General features: G+C 58.9%; 1 protein-coding gene across 15 annotated transcripts in view; it reads right to left on the bottom strand.

Annotated features, from left to right (window-relative positions):
* The window catches only part of RAPGEF1 (Rap guanine nucleotide exchange factor 1), a 130,186-nt gene that overhangs the window by 21,781 nt on the left and 91,304 nt on the right, over positions 1–17,101 (bottom strand). For 7 of the 15 annotated variants that reach the window (XM_053908446.1, XM_053908452.1, XM_053908445.1 and 4 more), the window contains 3 exons: positions 16,521–17,027; positions 11,169–11,368; positions 8,705–8,863 (listed from right to left, as the gene is read on the bottom strand). In XM_053908446.1, the coding sequence (XP_053764421.1) occupies positions 8,705–8,863; positions 11,169–11,368; positions 16,521–17,027 (866 nt within the window). The remainder of the gene's footprint in view (positions 1–8,704; positions 8,864–11,168; positions 11,369–16,520; positions 17,028–17,101) is intronic. The other 8 variants (XM_053908457.1, XM_053908459.1, XM_053908453.1 and 5 more) reach the window with 2 other exon arrangements.

The raw sequence follows: 17,101 nt of genomic DNA on the forward strand, positions 1-17,101 counted from the left end.
CTGTCTGGAGACGGCAGATTTCTGCAGAAGATCTAGGCGTGCCAGAGCCAAGTTCCTGCAAAAGAAAGCAGTTAGGAGGGGCTGCCTGGTCCCTGCCATCAGCCTCGGTCACAATTTGTCAGAGTGCCAGCAAAACCCGTCTGGGGATGACGATGCCTGCTGGTCAGTGAGGTGCTAAGGGTTTTGCACGAATCCTCTCATTTAATCTACACCAAGGGCTGTTACGATCCTTGTCACAAAGACGGAGAAACGGGCTGAGAGTGCAGGCTACGCACCCGATAACACACGGCTTGGCTCCTGAGAGACGTATGGGGCATCTCACTGTCAGCGAGGGTTCTGGGCATGTGACAGGCCCCACCCTGTCATCCCACGGCTCCGCAGGATACAGCCTCCTAACTCGCTGGGAAATCTCCTCGGCTAAGTGTTTTTGCGATGACCAGCATGCAAAAGGCAGTGAGCCGAGGCCCGATATACGAGCCAGGGATGCAGAGATAACATCTGCCCTCACAGAGACGGGAGACGCGGGAAGTGGCCACCCGTTCTGAAAACATACACTCGAAAGAACCACCAAGAGTCTTCCGGGTGGAAAAAACGGTGGAGGTTGACGACCGTACATGTTAACAGGCCATTCACACGCTAAGAAGCAAAGCCACCCAAAGCTGGCCAGGCATGCAGTTTTCAATGACACTTTATCTCCAGCAGAGTCTTGGCGTGAACCATGACTGGGGAGGAGCCCTGTGCTGTGCTGGCAAGAAAGCAGGAGAAGAGATCTTCAAAAGGAAACTTCTGGCTCCTCGCTGTAACAGACATTCCATTTACTTCCCCTGATTATCAGGAAGAACGAGGGTGCCGGAGGCGGCAGAGAGGGTGCCAGCGGCTGAGGGCTACGGCCACAGGCCCGAGGGCCTCGATGGCTCTGCGTTTCCACGGTGACCTGCGCCCCAAGCTCTGGAGAACTCGCAACTCCACCAGTCACAGGGAGACGCAATCATCCGAGCGAATGGACTCACTGTCGTAAAGCGTCTGGGAAGGACAGAAGTTGCCAGAGATTGGTCATTACTGCACACTCTTGGCTCGAGCGAGGCTTATGACTTCAGTGTTTCTGGACGCTGCTCACCAACACAGATAAGCTATTGGACAGCTGGTTTTCAGGCTTAAATTCTTATCCATCATTTGTGAGGAAACACACTCCAGGGAGGCTGCTGTTCTAGCGTGGCTTGGGCCTCCTTCCCGTACGCAGAGTCACTGGGAACCCCGCAGCTCAGCACCGGTCCTGGGCTCACACTTCCCTGAAACCAGAGACTGTGAGTGTGAACGCAACCAACACAGCATGGGGCTACGCTGTTCCTCTTGGAGGGAAGTCCAGCTCGTAGCCGCCGCACGACAACCCCCGCCATCTCCGGGGGACGGATCTCCTGCGGGCAAGCATGTCCGACGACTCGGCTCCTAAGGGATGGAAGGTCCCCAGGAAGGACCCTTGATAACATTCATCGTCACTCCGTGAGGCACACTGGGAGGGGGACCGCTGCACGCGTCTCCTCTCTCCTTCCTGTTCCCCCATCAACTACCTATTTGCCAAAGCCCTTTTTCGGGTCTCCCTTACGCCCAGAAGCGACTTCCTTCTTTGATGCCTTTGTGTCAGAAGGCGGGTTCTGAGGCCGAGGCCACCACCGCCTGCTCGTGGCACGGAGAGGCACCTTGGCGTGGGTGCTGGGGCCACGTGCATCTTAGCAAAGAAAGGGACAGCGGCAGCACAGTGGACCCCCAAAATATCTTCTCTCTTCTTGAATAAACTTCTTGGTGGAATCTAGTTTTAAAAACCATTTGTGAATTCTAATTAGTATTTTATAACAAAGGATGTAAAGAATAAAACCCCAAGAATGCTTTGCGTAGGAGAATTTTCGGTAGGATGGGTGCAAAGGTAGAAACGTATTGCATTTCTTGTCACGTGACATTTTTGCAATCTGAATCACAAGATCTTCCTTGAACACCACTGGTTTCGAAGCCAATGGTCTCTCGCCTAATTGCGTTCTTGCAAAAACCTCGAATACGTTTTAGGACGCTCTGTATGTGCACTAAACGTTAAGAGCATCAACGCTTTATAGAAGGATTTAATACAGACTCAAAAATTACTTTACTTCTGTTCTAGAAATCTGACAACTATTTTTACCCGGTTTGGATTTAAACGGCATGCCAGGGGCTCTACTTTAGACTCGTTCTTAGAACTCTGTTTAGAGCCTGCGGCTACAGCGTGTGAAGTGTCAGAACACGAGGGGCAGCACTCCTCTCGATGTCCAGCCTACGTGCGGGCCTTTCCTTTCACACAGCCTTCCCGGGTCGCCGTTGGTTATTGGCAACTGACAGTGGGGATCTGGATCCTAGCTTCAGCTCTCACCAAAGACTCTGAACAAATGACATGGGCAGCTTCTCTAGCCCGGTCTCCCCGTCTCCAGAGTGGAGCGAGCACTCCCTCCCAGAGCCGTGGGAAAGGGACCCTCACAAGTGGACGAGCGGGCTGAAACGGGTGAGGGTCCGTGTGCACGGACAGCACCCTTGGGGTTCAGGTCGCCACGGGACCCTCGCAAGGACCAACGGGGTCCTTCTGACACCCGGCCAGCTGGACAGTCATGGACGGAGTCAGGGGCACAGCTGCAGCGAGGGGCTATCGCCAATTCTTGGGTCTGAAGCTGGTCCAAGAGCAATGACCATCCAAAATGCCATGAGCGCCGGCAAAACAGCAGCAGGAAGTCTTGAAAGAGAGGAGCAGAAGTGGCTGAGTCGCAGTGGCTGCTTCGGCAAGTCTCCAAGGCTGAGGATCCCCAAGTTCTGGTCTCGGGCCCAACAGACAGCAGCCAGGGCGTTCTGGGTTAGCAGGAAGGAAAATGAGGAAGAAACGGGGTTTTCGGCCACAGCATGGGACCGGCGTGTCTGACTCATACAAGCGGAGAGGCTACTGTGGTGAGCCGACACCTGGCTGTCACGACGAAACGCGGGGAGCGGGAACGTGGGCGCAATGGCGGGCGGAGAGGACCGCGCGCCTCCCTGCTCCCTGCCTTTGGGTGAATGGACACCCTCCTGGTCAGTCTGGCGTCACAGAGCACCCGCTGCTTGCTGGCTCGGCCCTGAGCTACGTACCAAGGCTGCAAGCACGTGACAAGCCCGGCCCCAGCCTCAGAGGATTTGCGACCTTAAGAAAAAAGAACTTGAGCCTTACAGAAGAAAGAAAGAATTTCCCAGTGTGGTAATAAATGTTACTATGATGCCTCCCTTTTTGTTAAACACTAGCTGTGTGCCTTTCACTACATTTCTCGCTCCACATGTGCTCTGCCTTTAACCTTCACAATTCGGGGCTCCCGTCACTGAAGAGGAAAGGGCGGCCTAATGATCCGGAGGCGGCACGCTCGGGTCCACCCCGTGAGTAAGGAAAAACAAGGTGGGGAAGGTGACGGGCGCCACCAGGAAGGGTGGGACACATGACAGAAGGAAGGATGTGCAGGAGAGCCAGGGAGTCGGCGCCTGGAGAAGGCGGAGGGAGCACAGGGCGTGGGCAGGGGACAGGTGGGCACTAGTAGCTGGCGAGGCCTCAGAAGGCTCTGCAGTGATAAGGGGACACTGCAATCTGGCCAGCGAGAAGGGGGCACGGCGGCAGGAAGGCCGGTGGGGAGGCCACAGCGGCCGTGCAGGAGGCGGGGAGAGGGAAGCAGCGACAGGGCTGGAGGCGAGGGGCTCAGGGCCCAGGCTAGGACGCACAGCAGGGCTTGCTGAGCGGCGGGGCACGTCACAGGTCAACGTGGCGCGCGTGTGGCAGGGGAGGAAAGCCAGCTCCTCGCTTCCTGCCTGGGCAGCTCGGGGACGGTGGAAACGTTCCAAGAGACAAGGATGGGGGCGGAGGGGCTTGGCTGGGCCTGTGGGGTCTGCTTCCTAATCCCAGGGGGACGAGTCCGGGTCTGGCGAGGCGCCCACACTTGCACCTTGAGGACCCTACTCGGCGGTACGGCCCCCAAGAACGGGGCAGTGTACGAGCCCACGACTTCCGGGGTGTGAAACCCCGACAGGCCCCAGAGCCTCCGCAGGCCAGGAAGGACCATGCGACCAAGAGGCCTGGCTCTCCCTGTGACGGCGGTGCTGGGCCACTCTGAGGGAGAGCCTGGCGTCTGGCAGGCCAGCAGAACGGAGCCCCAGCCAGGACAGCTGGAGCTCGGAGAGGTACCCCTGTCCCTGGGCCGCCAGCGTCGCCCACCCCCTCCCCCGCTCTCGTCTCTCAAAGTGAGGGAGGTCTACGCAGGTCAGGAAAGCACAGAGGTAAGTCAACATCAGGAAGTGGCAAGGCACAGAGGCGAGGAAGACAGGGACTTCTCTCCTCCAGCACGAGGCACACACCGGGCCCAGCCCAGCAAGCCTGAGCTCCCGGCCACTCTCCGCCCCCGCTCCCCACCCCACCGTCTGTCCTCTGCACTTTCACTTCCTGTCTGCTCGCCAGACAGCTCTTTCAGCCCACGGTCTCTGTGACAGCCGCTGGGCTGCCATTTAGGGCAGAAAAGGCGAGTGACAGAGGCACTCGTGGGACTTCAGGGGCCTCCACGTGTCTCAGGGAGTGGGCCCTTGCCGTCTCACTGTGAGGGGAAGTCACGGCAGAGGAACACGGTCTACGAAGCAGGCCTTCCAGTGAAAGCATTTGTGCTGACGTGCAAAAACCTGGGTTCGACACCTCAGAGAATCTGAGTGTCCTCTGCCCAGGACGGGACACCAGCTGCTCTGCCCACCCTCCCCCGTCCTTTTTCACTGAAGTCTCAGAGATGATACGCACTGGATGTTCTTACCCTAAAAATGTTTCAAATAAATGACAGTTATCATGGGTCCCTCTCAAGTTCTTCTCAAAACCCGGGTCTTCCAGCAGTTTTACTTCCAGAATCATTCTGGAAGCCAAGACGGTAAAGAAGCATTTCAACACATTCCCAGCACCTGAGTCCATCTTCTAGGGGTAGTAAAATACCTGCGCCTTGCAGTCAGCGAAGAAGGGCTGCACCAGAAGCCAGTCTGGGGGTGGAGGAAGGTGACTGTTCTAACGTCAACATTTCAACCCCTGAAGGGCACTGGCAACCCTGATGGCTGCTGGGAGGTTTTCAACACCCTGGTCGAGGGTCAAGTGCATATAGACCCGATCCAACTTTTAAGATCCTTTTTAGAGTCACAAGACCAGCGTTCAGAAGCAAAGCCGAAGCAAGCCAGAGAGAAGGGACCTGGGGATTCAGTGCAGAGCAGGGAGGGCTGCCGCCGGAAGGACCGGAACTGGAGCGGAGGCGGAAGGCGGGCGGCCAGCATGGTGGGGCTGCAGGGAGGACGTGGCAGGCAGCCTGGGGGGGTACCAGTAACCGAGAGAGACTCTGGGGACAGAAAGGGAGGACCCCACTATCAGGTCAGAGAGCCGTCTGTAGGAAGGCACCTCACTGAAGTGGCTTCCGGGGCCAGCTACATTGCCAAGGCCCGGCGGAGTCCTATCAGGAACGGAGACCCGGCCTCCCTGCGCCTGGCTCTCCACATCCTTCCTGGCTCTCACTCGCTCACTCCTCATATCCCTGAGCACCTTCCTCTATCTAACAGCCCAGAGACCACATGCCTGTCCGGGTAGATGTCCAAGTTTCAGGACGCAGCACGAGCTGGGCAGGACGGGAAGTCTGTGGACTGCGAGCGAAGGCTTCTGTGGGACGAGAGCTGGGCAGACACAGTGGAAGATGCCAGGAAGAGTGTGCGCACCCCCTGGCCTGGCCCCCAAGGGCCATGCTCAGGAAGGAGCCTCGGGGGAGAAGGTCCGTTTCAGTGAAGGTGTGCCGACGCTAAGCACATGTGGGAGGGCCGGCTCGCTCACGACCCTTCAGCCAGCTGCCCCCTCACCTCACTCCTTGAGCGCTTACACCTGCGGTGACCTTCCAGCATGCACGGGAGGCCCCCACCTTCCAGGCAGGATAGAACATCCGTGGCGTGGAACATCTTGGACTTGTTTTCCCTGACCTTTGCCCTTTATCTCCCGGAAATCCTAACTGTCCTTCAGACGACGGCCCAAGTGCCACCTTTCCCAGGAGGCTCTGTCTGTCCTTGTCCCGGCTCCACGGCCCCGACGGTTCCCACGACAGCCTGTGACTCTACCGGGCTTACGCACACCCTGCCTCAGCATGAGCCTCTTCCATGCTTGTACTCTGCCCACCGAAAGGCAAGCGCTCGTCGAGGGTGACAGGGCCTCTGAGCCGCTACGGATCCCTGCACGAGGAGAATCCCTGCGCTCGCTGAATTAAACTCAACCCGGAACACCAGGAAGAGCGAACAAGAGGCTTTTTCAGCCTCCGTCTCAATTACGCTTGGTCAATGCAGCCGTCCTGCTCCAATTCAAGAATCTTCTGGTAGGAGTAACAGGTCGCTGACAGGGTGAGGGGTCTTCAGGTTTGACAACTGCTGTACCCCTAAATGGCGTCCCTTCAGAATTCTGTGGTGGACTGACGACAGAGGCCCAGGAGAGACAGAACGAGGAGATTTGGGAATAACGGGCCTCTCTGAGAGCCACCCAAAGCCCTCCACTTGGGCTCATCTCAGAAGGCAAGTAGGAAATACACAAAGATGTTGGCCTTGCAATACACCACCACTTTGGGGGGGAGGGGGTCAGCGTGCCAGATGTCAAACGTTCCAAACCTTCAGGCCATTACTAACAGCTCTGGAGGCGGGAGGTGGGATGGGGGACTTCCCTTTCTGAAATAAAGCACCTTTAGTAGTTCATTCCCTTGGGTTCTGCTGCGGAGTTGGTCCGCAGAATGTGGTCTTTCTGATGCGAGGTGTCTGGGGACTCCCCTACGTCCCGGGGCTGGAAACTGGGACATACTCAAGCCCAGGCTTCATTAAAATGCCCTCAAACTTTCATCAACTCCGGAGTAAACAGAGCAGCTCACTGACAGCCCCCTAAGCCCAAACCATTCAAAAGGGACATTGTGGACACTTTCTTAGGATAACTCACACTTTCCTTCTGTTCACAGAGGGGAAAAAACGGTCAAGAGCTGGATTGTCTAAAGGCCAAGTTCTGCACGATTTGTGAAAGAAACTCACCAGAAGTGCCTGCTGAGGAAACAGAGGGCGTCTGTGTGCCAGGGCAGGGCCGGGAGTAGGCAGGGAGGCCGTGTGGCCTTTCCATAGCAAGCACAGGGCCGCCGAGGGCTCTCAAGAGTTAGGCCCCAGCACCCAAAAGAAGAGTGCATTCCTCACCGCAGGCAGGACCATCTCGACCCGGGCCCTGGATAGGTGGTTCCCAAAGACGGAAACCAGACAGGACCACACTGGGAACCTGAGCTTCGGTAGGTCTCTCTCTGAGAGTCACCAGGTCAACCTCACTGGTTTTAGAGGGAAAAGGAAGTCCATTTGGGTTGACCATGAGGTTAAGTCATCTGTCCAAGCCCTCATGCACAGGATTAGGACAGAGCGGAGACTAGAATCCAGAGCTCTGAGAGCAAGCGCTATGATAGTACATTTCTAAGCTTACCATGTGCCTGGCAGTTTCCTATGATTTTACTTACTCCCTACAATCACAAAATCAGAGACAAGTAAAAGCATAACCTCAATGGAAAGAAGTGGAGGCCAAGAAGAGTAGATAAAATTACCCAAAGGCAGAACTGATTTTAAGGAGGACCCAGATGAAACCCTGTCCGTGTTCTATCCCTGCTGCTCAGTCCCATTTCAACAAATTAAAGGGAGAACGGTAGCTATTTCGGTTCCTGGACAGATGCAGATTCCAGCAAAAGACAACAGACGTGCCTCCTCCAGTGTTAGTGTCCCCTAAGTTTCAGAAGTAAATCGTTCACAGCAATGGCTGCACCCATTCCCCTCCTTTGTCCACGTCTGTCCCTCTGCAACATGGTCTGCTGGAACACCCCCCCCCCCGGCCCCCCGCAAGAGGCCGAGTGTACCTCCCGACTCCCCGAAACCAGACCGGCCCCGTGATTCAACCAAGAGAATGCAAGAAAGTGACAGGGTGCCAATTCCGAGCCTAGGCCTTAAGATACCTCGCATGCTTCCGTTTCCTCCCTTGGAGCCCCGCCAGCTGCCACAGGAGCAAGCCCGGGCTAGCCTCACGGAGGCTAGTGGGTCATGAGGACCACAAATCAGCCCGCGGTCCTGGCTGAGGTTCCGGAGAGGTTAGCCAGGTCAGCCAAAATCAGATCAGCAGTCAGCCTACTGACCTGTGTCCTAAGCAATGCCAAGTGGTTACCGTCATTTTAGGCCACTGAGTTCTGGAATGGCCTGTCACACAGGGCCCCCAGACTCAGACTCAAACTCCGTCACAGCCTGATGAAGCCTGCTCTCTCTGGCCTTGCTTCCTGTGCAAAGACTATTTCTTCTTCAACACAGAACACTTACAGGGCTGACCCAAGGCCCAAGGGAGATCAAAATAAAAAGGCCAAAACACTCTGCCAGTTTACGCCTGAGCGGTGAGGCTCAGAGCGGGGCTGCCAACGTTCCCCCATCCCCACCCCCACCTCGCCCACCCCAACACTTCACACAGTCCTCAGGCCCCAGAGAGCCAACCGCGCACGCCCCTTCCCCCTTGTGCAGGGTCTGCAGGAGGACAGAGTCCGGCCTGGGTGGCAACACACACATCAGCAGGCACAGGCGACAAACGAAAGATCGCACTCACGTTTCCGAGAAAGAGCAGCGGGGAGCGACTCACCGAGGGCACGGGCAAGTTGCCGTGCCGGCTGAGAAAGGAGTTAGAGACGGACACACTGATGCCCTGAGTGGCACTGCCGTCCTCGGGGGTGAAGGCCACTTTAGTTTGCTGGACACAGTAGGAGACAGAGGAGAAGGAAGAAGCAGCATAGGAGGCCTGCTGGACAGAAGAGACGAGAGAAGACAGGGAAGGAGGGAGAAAAGCAGAGAACGGTCAGGCAGATATACGAGAAGCATACCTAGGCTGCTACCTAAGTCTGCTCGGACACTCTGGAGAGGGACGGCTTCTCGGCTCAGCTTAGGAATCAAAGACGCCTGCCGAGGGCTACCCGGACGAGAGGGTGCCCTCCTTCACCTCCTCGTGACAGATTTAAAAAGCGAACTTTCGTACAAGTCGCATCCGCTGGAAGTGGTTGTAAGGCGCAAGGGGGCCAAGAGGGCCTGGAGCCCCGCGGACCCGGCTCTGAATCCCGTTTCTTCCACTTACTACTCAGGACCTCTTCCTCCTCCGTGGGAGCAGCCCCGGCAGTCGTCATGCTCCAGCGGAGCCCGTGCACTCCTGGGACCAGGCCATCCGGCTCTGAACCTGGGCCTCACTGTTCGTGCCCTGCTTGGCCTCGGGCATTATTTAAAGCTCTCTGTGCCTCAGGTTCATCATCCGTAAAGCGGGGACAACGCTGTCTGGGACCACGTATGTGTCAGGCACTCAACTGTGCCTGCCACACTGTACGTGGGCTGACGGGCACAGCGATCGCTACTGTTTTGCTGGTAAAACGGAGAGAGTCCTCCTGCACCTGCGTTTGAGAGCGGGCACGCCAAGCAGCCGGCACAGGGCACGTCACATGCCGTGTCGGGGCCTCAGCCAGAGTTGGGCTCGGTCCCCGCACCTTCTACTTCCAGCAGTGGGTAGGCTCCAGTTAAGTCACTCTGGCTTTCTCAGCCTCAGTTTACTTAACACGGGGGTGATAGAGGCTGTGGAGAGGATCATGGGAAACCAGACAGAAGCCCCAGTGCTGACACAGGGAGGCGTTCAGCCGAGCGTCTGCCCTGCCAGCATGGTGAGGTGCTCCGCGGGCGCTCCCAGACGGGCTCTGGTTCCAAGCGTGCTCACTAGGGATGTGTGTGAAGCCTGTGGGCTCCACGGTGCGGAGAAGATGCCAAGGGGCACCTGTGGACACTGGCAGGAGGGGCCGAGACTGTCTCAGATCTCCATGAAATCTGGTTCGGCTGCTCAACCAAACATTTTAGGTTAGGGGTCCCTGCGGCAGGCATTTCTATTTCCATGGTAAAGATCCCTCTTTGAAACGTTTTCAGAGTAATTCAGATTCACATTGGGGCACATTCAGGTGTTCGTGGGGGTGGGCAGGGTGGGTGAAGGACCGAGACCCTGAGTCTGAGTCGTGAGACACGGCTAGACAGTGGCAGACCAAGAACCCAGGGCGGGTGCTGCCTTTCCTCTGACAGACCGGGCTGTCTCCCAGGAGGCTAGGCGTGCTCCTGCCCTGTCGGCCCCTGAGCTCACTGAACGTGGGCTCAGGGACCCTGCGGGCGGGGGCTCGGGGAGTAACCTGGGGACCTTGGTTGTCCAGTGAGCAGTTGCCTCCCAGCAAGGGAAGGGTGGCACCTTTGTGTCCCCTCAGGACGGACGAAAGATGGCCAGCTAGCCGGTCACCTCTGCGGCGGAAACACCACCAGGCTGGCCAGCCCATGACCAAAACGGCACGTGCAGCTCTGAACGAGAATCCCCTTCGGAGGTGCACTCCTCCCAGAAAGCACGGCCGGATGAGATGCCTGGATTCTACAACCTGACCACAGTCCACGCGGCTAGCAAACCGGCAGCAGGGAGAACAGGGTTCAGAGGCAGGCAGCAGGCACACCCCCCCCTGCCCGGTCCCGGAATCTCACATGCTGCCCACGCAGCACAGCCGGCCTTCTGCGCCGACTGGGGCTCGTTACCTACAGGGAATCCTCACACAGGAGTGTTTTCAGGGGAGGAGGGGCACCGTGCTTGGGACACAGAACGGCTCTGTTTACGGCCGTCGTGCTTCAATAGGGCTTGTTTCCACGGGGCCATCCGTGGCCAGGGTGGGGTGTAAGTCACCCCGTGGAGCGAGGCCATTATGTAAATCAAGTTCACAGATGGCCGTGCACAGACCATGCCCTGTGCTTTGATGGAGTCCCTCCTTTCTGGGAGGTCTATAGTGGAGCCAAAGAAGAGAGGAAAAAACACAAGAGACCGTCGGCAGAGAAAGCAAACATTCTGAGCACGAGCCAGGCCCAGCTGCAGGCGCGGCGACGGAAGCGAGGGCGCCACCACCCCCGGGGCGGGGAGGCCGAGGAGCGGGCGCGCGAGCCGGCCCGGAGGAAGCGAGAGCGCCCCGTGGCACCCGGCGCGGCACGCACGGCACGCACGGCACGCACGGCACGCACGGCGGCCCGGGCCCCGGAAGCAGAGCGCGGCTTACCAGCTGCCGCTGCTTGGGGGGCAGGGCGGGGGGCGGGGCCAGCTCCTGCGGGGCCTCGGCGCTGAAGGAGTCGTTGAAGCCGTACACCTCCATGAGGAGCTTGTTCTTCTGCTGGTAGATGTGCTCGTTCTGCGGCGTCTGGTAGAACACGGACGGCTGCGGCTCCGAGTAGTCCTCCAGCAGCTGCATGTAGGCCAGCACTGCGAGACGGAGAGCGGGCGGGGCCCTGGCCGTGAGCGGGGGTCCCCCACCAGCGCGCCCCCTCCGCACCCCGACCCGTCCCCGCGGGCCCGCCACACCAGGCCGGGAGCTTTGGAGACACAACAAGAGGGAGCCCTACGGAAACCGTGGCTCGGGCCGAGGCCGGCGCGACCCTGCGGGCCGGGCGACCCACGCGGGGCGCTCCGGTGGAGCCGGTGACAGCGGGGAGGCCGGGCGTGTGGGGGCAGGGACACGCGGGAACTCCCTGTACTTCCCGCTCAGTGTCGCCGAGCTCTAAGAAATAAAGCCTCTTTTTAAAAAAGCATCTTGGGGCCCCCACCTCCCCGCCGACAAGCCCTGGGGGTCTCCGGCCCCGTTCCCACTCTCCCCCCACCCAGGGGGGGTGCGTACCACCCAGGTACACACTCCTCCTCCCGCACCTGGGACACCCGGGACGTGTGCACATGCTGTTCCCTGCTCTTCCCAGTCCTGCCGGGCACATTCCTCCCTCGCTCGTGGCTCGGCGTCCCCAGGGGCTCCTCGCCAGCCACTGGCCCGGCAGCCCCACCTTCTCCCCCTTGTGGCCACTCAGCCCTTCCCACAGCGTGTCCCGAGCCGTCTGCGGGACTGTCCCACGAGCACCAACGCGTCGGGCACCGGCTCAGCTGCCGGGGCCTCACAGGGGCCGGCAAACAAGTCCTCTGCCCACCTGAGGCCTACACCCTCCCACAAGGCAGGAGACAGACCGGGAGAGAGGCGCCCGGGGGTGGACAGCAGAGCGGGCTGGTGGCGGGCGCTTCTCCCGAGCACGGATGAGCCACGTGAAGGACTTCTGCACCGAGCCTGCAGGCCAGCAAAGGCCGAGGCCGGGCCCAGGGTGCGGTGAGCAGAGCAGAGCCAGCAAGGGGAGACTGGAAGGAGCGAGGCAGTCGCCTGGGGGGTCACGAGAGGCTGTGGGAAAGGGGCAGGGATGCCGCGGGGCGAGGACCAACAAGGGCTCCCCTCGGGGCCTGCCCACGGCCGCTTTGTCTTGAGAAAACAACGCGGGGCCCCTGTGGTGGTTCGGGCGAAAGACTGCGGTGTGGGCGGAGGCGGGGAGAGTGGTTTGATGTGGGATACACTTTTAAAGCTGATGTAACAGGGCTTACTGCCTCCCACTCGAGTTGAAGCCCCTGGAGGGCAGGGACCATAAGGGTCCGCCGGGTCCACGGCTGCATCGTCAGCACGTGACACGCCGCAGGTGTCCACAGATATTTGTAGAATGAATGAGAGAAGGAAACACGTGTCCTCCGTCCCGGCTGAGTCCCTGCTAAACCAGGCGGCGGCCCCGGGGTGGGTCTTGTAACGCACCCACTGGGCAAACAAGTAACAGCCGCTAAACTCCGTTCCCCCCTTCCAGCCCGGAGGCCACAGAACGTTCTCGGGCGAGAGACAAACGGCAAAGAAAGACGTGTTTGAATTCAAACACGTGCGTCCTCTCCTCCCTAAACATCCTTCCAGAAACCCCGGCCCTTGCCGCCCTGCCACCTGCCACCAAGCGGCCGCCTCACGGTGGCACAGCCCGTAGCTGCGCGGCCGCCCAGGGACAGGCTCCCTCGCCTGAGCCGTGCGGCATCACCAGAGCGGCCCCGGCAGCAGACGCCAGCAGGGGCCTCACCCACGCGGGGAGGCGAGACGTCTCAGGGACCCGTCCTCACAGGCACCCTCTCCTGAGGCAGGCGCAGAGGCCTCGGCCCTCGGGTGCGAGCATCAGTATGCGCCTCGCTCCTGACTTTTCGGGTGATCCGAGCCCCACCTCCAGAGCCAGGCCCTTCTGACGACTCCACGGGTTCGGGAAAGCGACCGTCTGGACCTGTGTCCAGCCCTCTGGCATCCTCAGGAAGGCCTTCTCTGATCCCCGTCTCTCTGGGGGACTAGAACCTCCACGTGACGCTCCCCGTGGCAAAGTCTGGGTCAAGGCCGGCCCGGAATGCAGTACTGCCTTTCTCTTCTCTCGGCAGCGGAGGAAGCTCCTGAGAGCAGGGGATCCGCGGCCAACACCAACACGCCCATGGCTGAAGGGCAGGTGCTGTTATGCCTCCTTGATTCACGAGTTAGGAACGAGGGCCGATCGACGTACTTACGGGGCCGCTGTGCACGCGCCAGGGGGGAACCGGTGACGACGGGAGCTGGGAAGGAAAAGGGCCCAGGTTTGGAAGCAAGGGAACTTAGGTGCGTGTGTGGCAGGCACGGGGATGCCAGCGAAGGCACCATCTGGAGCTGGGTGCTGTCCTCTTGGGTCATGTCACAAGCGCTATGAGCACCCGCTAGATACCAAGAAAAAGTGGCCAGGACAATTTTGCAGGGCTTAATTCTGTGTTTTCAAATAGTCTCCACATTGAGGGTAGACAGGGAATGCCTCTCTCGGGGGATGTCTTTCTGATGTCCTTCACCAAAAGGGGGATTGAAAAGAAGCGGTATAAGGGCCTTCGCTCCGACAAGCACTGAGCAGAGCGTGGCTGTAAAACGCGGTACGTAAAGGCAGTCTCGCCCGGAGGGGACAGCTGCCACAAGCGCACCTCGCTGTCCCCCTTGAGCCCCGTGAGGCTCTCCTTCCATGCGGCACCAACACCATGAGGCCCCAGAGGAAGACGCAAGCCTCTGAAGGGGACCCCACATGCCTACCGAGTGCCCCCTACAAAGGCTGCACACAACCCTCTGTGGCGGACTCAGACGGGAAGCTTCCACAAGACCTGAACTGACGAAGTCCTCGCAGGGACCGGCTAACCAAGCAGAGAAACAGCAGTGAGGCTCACGACCGGAGGAATGAGGAAGAGGGGTCCGTTTCAAAAGCAGCCCAAGAGCTCAGAGAAGGGGGCAGCGGCATCACCGGGGACGCTCGCAGGCTGGTGCTCCCCGCGGGCACCCAGGGCAGTGATTAGGAAGCCTGTCGGGCACAAGGGGCTCGTGGGGCTGCCCTCAGCACGAGGGGCCGAGGACCCTAAGGATGTCAGTGCCACCCAAAGGAGGAGGACACTGTGACACCAGGACTGCGTGTGTATGAGCTCGTCCAGCATTAATCACATATAAGGGATGATGTCGATCTCCTTTTTCTCTCAAAGCAACTGTGCAAGTTTTCCACTGGGGCAAAGCCTGGAACGCCCCAAGGGTCCCCTCAGGGAGTGAGGAGCGGACTGGAGACGAGGGCTGTGCCTCAGGTTTGGGGTCCTTTCACAGGGCACAGAAACGACTCCCAGCTGCCTAGGGGTCACTGCTGAAACCCATACGGTCTCCACAAAGGAGGGCCGGACGCTCTCCTTCTTAGCGTGGGAGGCAGTGCGTGCGCTGTGCCGGGCAAACACAGGCCTGCTCTGAACCCCCTCTGCCACCCACTTGCCAGGTGATCCTGGCAAGGCTTAGTCCCCCTGCGCTCCTGTTTCTTCATCTATAAAACGGGCGCCAACATCACTGCCTGACCAGGGCGTAAGGACTAAATACGACAGTGCGGGAAGCCTTAACCCAGGTATGCCACACCTTAAGCTCCTAGTTTTTAAAGGTTTGCAGACACAAGTGCTACAGACACCGAGAGAAGAAATAAAGCCTAAAAATAGACGTCTAAATTAACAGAAAGTATTTTCAGCCACCGGAGACCTGAGGCTGCTGGAAAGGCAAGAGCGGACGACTCTCCTTTTCCTCCTCCTCTCTACAGCCCCTGCGTGCCCTGACCTGCTCTAAGAGCTGAGCAGGGGAGGCCCCTGGCTCCGTGGCCAGGCGCCACACATCTGTCGCGGTCTGCATGGATGCAATCCTACCCTGCATTCTGGGTTTGGATAATTTAATGGAAAGGGGAGGGGAGACAAGGGGAGGGGAGACAAGGGGAGGGGAGGGGAGGAAGAGAGAGGGGAGAGGGGAGAGAGGGAGAGGAGACGGTGTGAGCCCAGGACGGCACACTGGCACGCTGCTCAAGTCAAGGTAAGGTGGGTGGAGGGGAAGGGCCAGTAGCTCCCTAGACACCCGCTCGCGTAGAGGGAGACGTTCCTAGCACTGCCCCTGGTGACTCCCACCGGTAGTGCCCTGCTTTCTCCTGAGCGAACGACAGGCGGGAACGACCTCATCAGTCTGCACGGCCAGCTGTCCCTCCAGCAGGGAGACCACACCACCCAGGCCGTGACACATGCTGGGTGACACCCAGCAAGGAGCTGGGCGACAAGGCCGATCCGGCTGCCCTCGGGGCCGTCCTTGCCGCGTGTAACCAGGCCGGGTCTCCCCTTCTTTGAGAGTGGGTCCCATTCTAGCAGGGGCCGATCAGATGCTCTCATTTGGGACCTGGCAGGGAGATTCAAGTCCTAGTTGGTGGAAGTCCTCTGCTGGATGCTTCGAGGCCAGGGAATCCTGGGGCTGTGTGGCCCACGCGAGCACACACACATCTGCGTGGTGGCAGCCAGTGCCGCAGAAGGGCCAAGCAGAGCCTGGCTGGTGGGGAGAGGGGGAGGGCGGGGCAGCCGTTACGGGAACTAGCAGAGAAACAGTCTCCGGTAGAACTCTACTTAGGAACCTGATGGCAGATTTACAGTTGGAAAATACAAAAATCTAAAATCTCAGCTCCATCCCTGGGCCCCAAGAACATCATCTATTCAAAATATGTGGTCTAAGAAACGTCCTCAGCAACTGCAACCAGGCGCCCTCAGATTCCAAGTCAGTACATGACATTTCATGTCTGCAAACAGAAGACAGCGGGGGTACCAGGGACCTCTCTGAACAGCAACTGTGCACACTCTCGGGGATCCTCAGAAAACCCCTCTGTGGGCGTGGTGAGCTCTAACTAAATTCAAATGTCCACCCTGCTTTGCCCTGATGTCGCTGTAATGCTGTCCTGAAGCTGGGACCCTCGTCTCTCTTTGCTGCTGCGTGTTCTGGCCAAACACTCGGGCTCTGCGGAGGCTTGGCCCGAGGTTTTAGAGCAGCCATAAGGACAGGTTGGCTTATCGGGCTCTGAAAACCATCACCAATATGGACAAGACAAGGCTCCTGGAAGTGTCCACGTGCCGCGGGCCCTATCTTTTAGGAAATCACGAGGCCACCGGGTTGATTTCGGCCTAATGCTTAAATAAAACACACCGCTGTTTTAGGTGACAAAATGTGCTTGCTGACAATGGCTGGACAAAAGCTTACTGTGTTTGTTTTTCTTCTCTGGTAGAGGAGGCGGTTTTTCCGGGTCACCCGATGATTCAGGAACAGTGAAGTCACCCACAAACTCGACAGAGGCTGGGGACCCTCCTTGCTGAAAGGGGAGAACAGCAGCAAAGGGCGTGAAGGGGACAGACGGGGCCGAGGCTGGGTTCTGCAGGTCAACCTCAGAGATGTTGTCGTATTGCGAGGGGTGTCGCTCGTAGGACACCCTGCAGCCAGAGCTGTCCGTGGTCTGCGAGGCCGCGCTCCTGCGCTTCTTCTCGGGGAGGGCAGGCGGCATGTCCATCTGCTGTCCCGGAGCTGAGGACCCCTCTTGCTGGGGACAGCTGCCAGGTGCCGGGGACAACTGGAAGGGATGGCCGAGGAACGGAGACCCAGACTCTCCCAAGGACTCCGGCAACGGGCTAAGATTACAGGCCACTTGCTGAGGTATCTGGTCTGCATTAGAGAGGTCTTGCTGAAGGAATTCGTAGTCGGGATCATAGTGATCTGCATTCACAACGGGAAGAACATGACCCGTCAGTCACGAGGCCCCGCAGAAAGAAACAATCCAACCCTCCCCT

This window comes from Panthera pardus, unplaced genomic scaffold, assembly GCF_024362965.1.
Source record: "Panthera pardus isolate Hobbes unplaced genomic scaffold, ASM2436296v1 HiC_scaffold_20, whole genome shotgun sequence".
Taxonomy (NCBI): domain Eukaryota; kingdom Metazoa; phylum Chordata; class Mammalia; order Carnivora; family Felidae; genus Panthera; species Panthera pardus.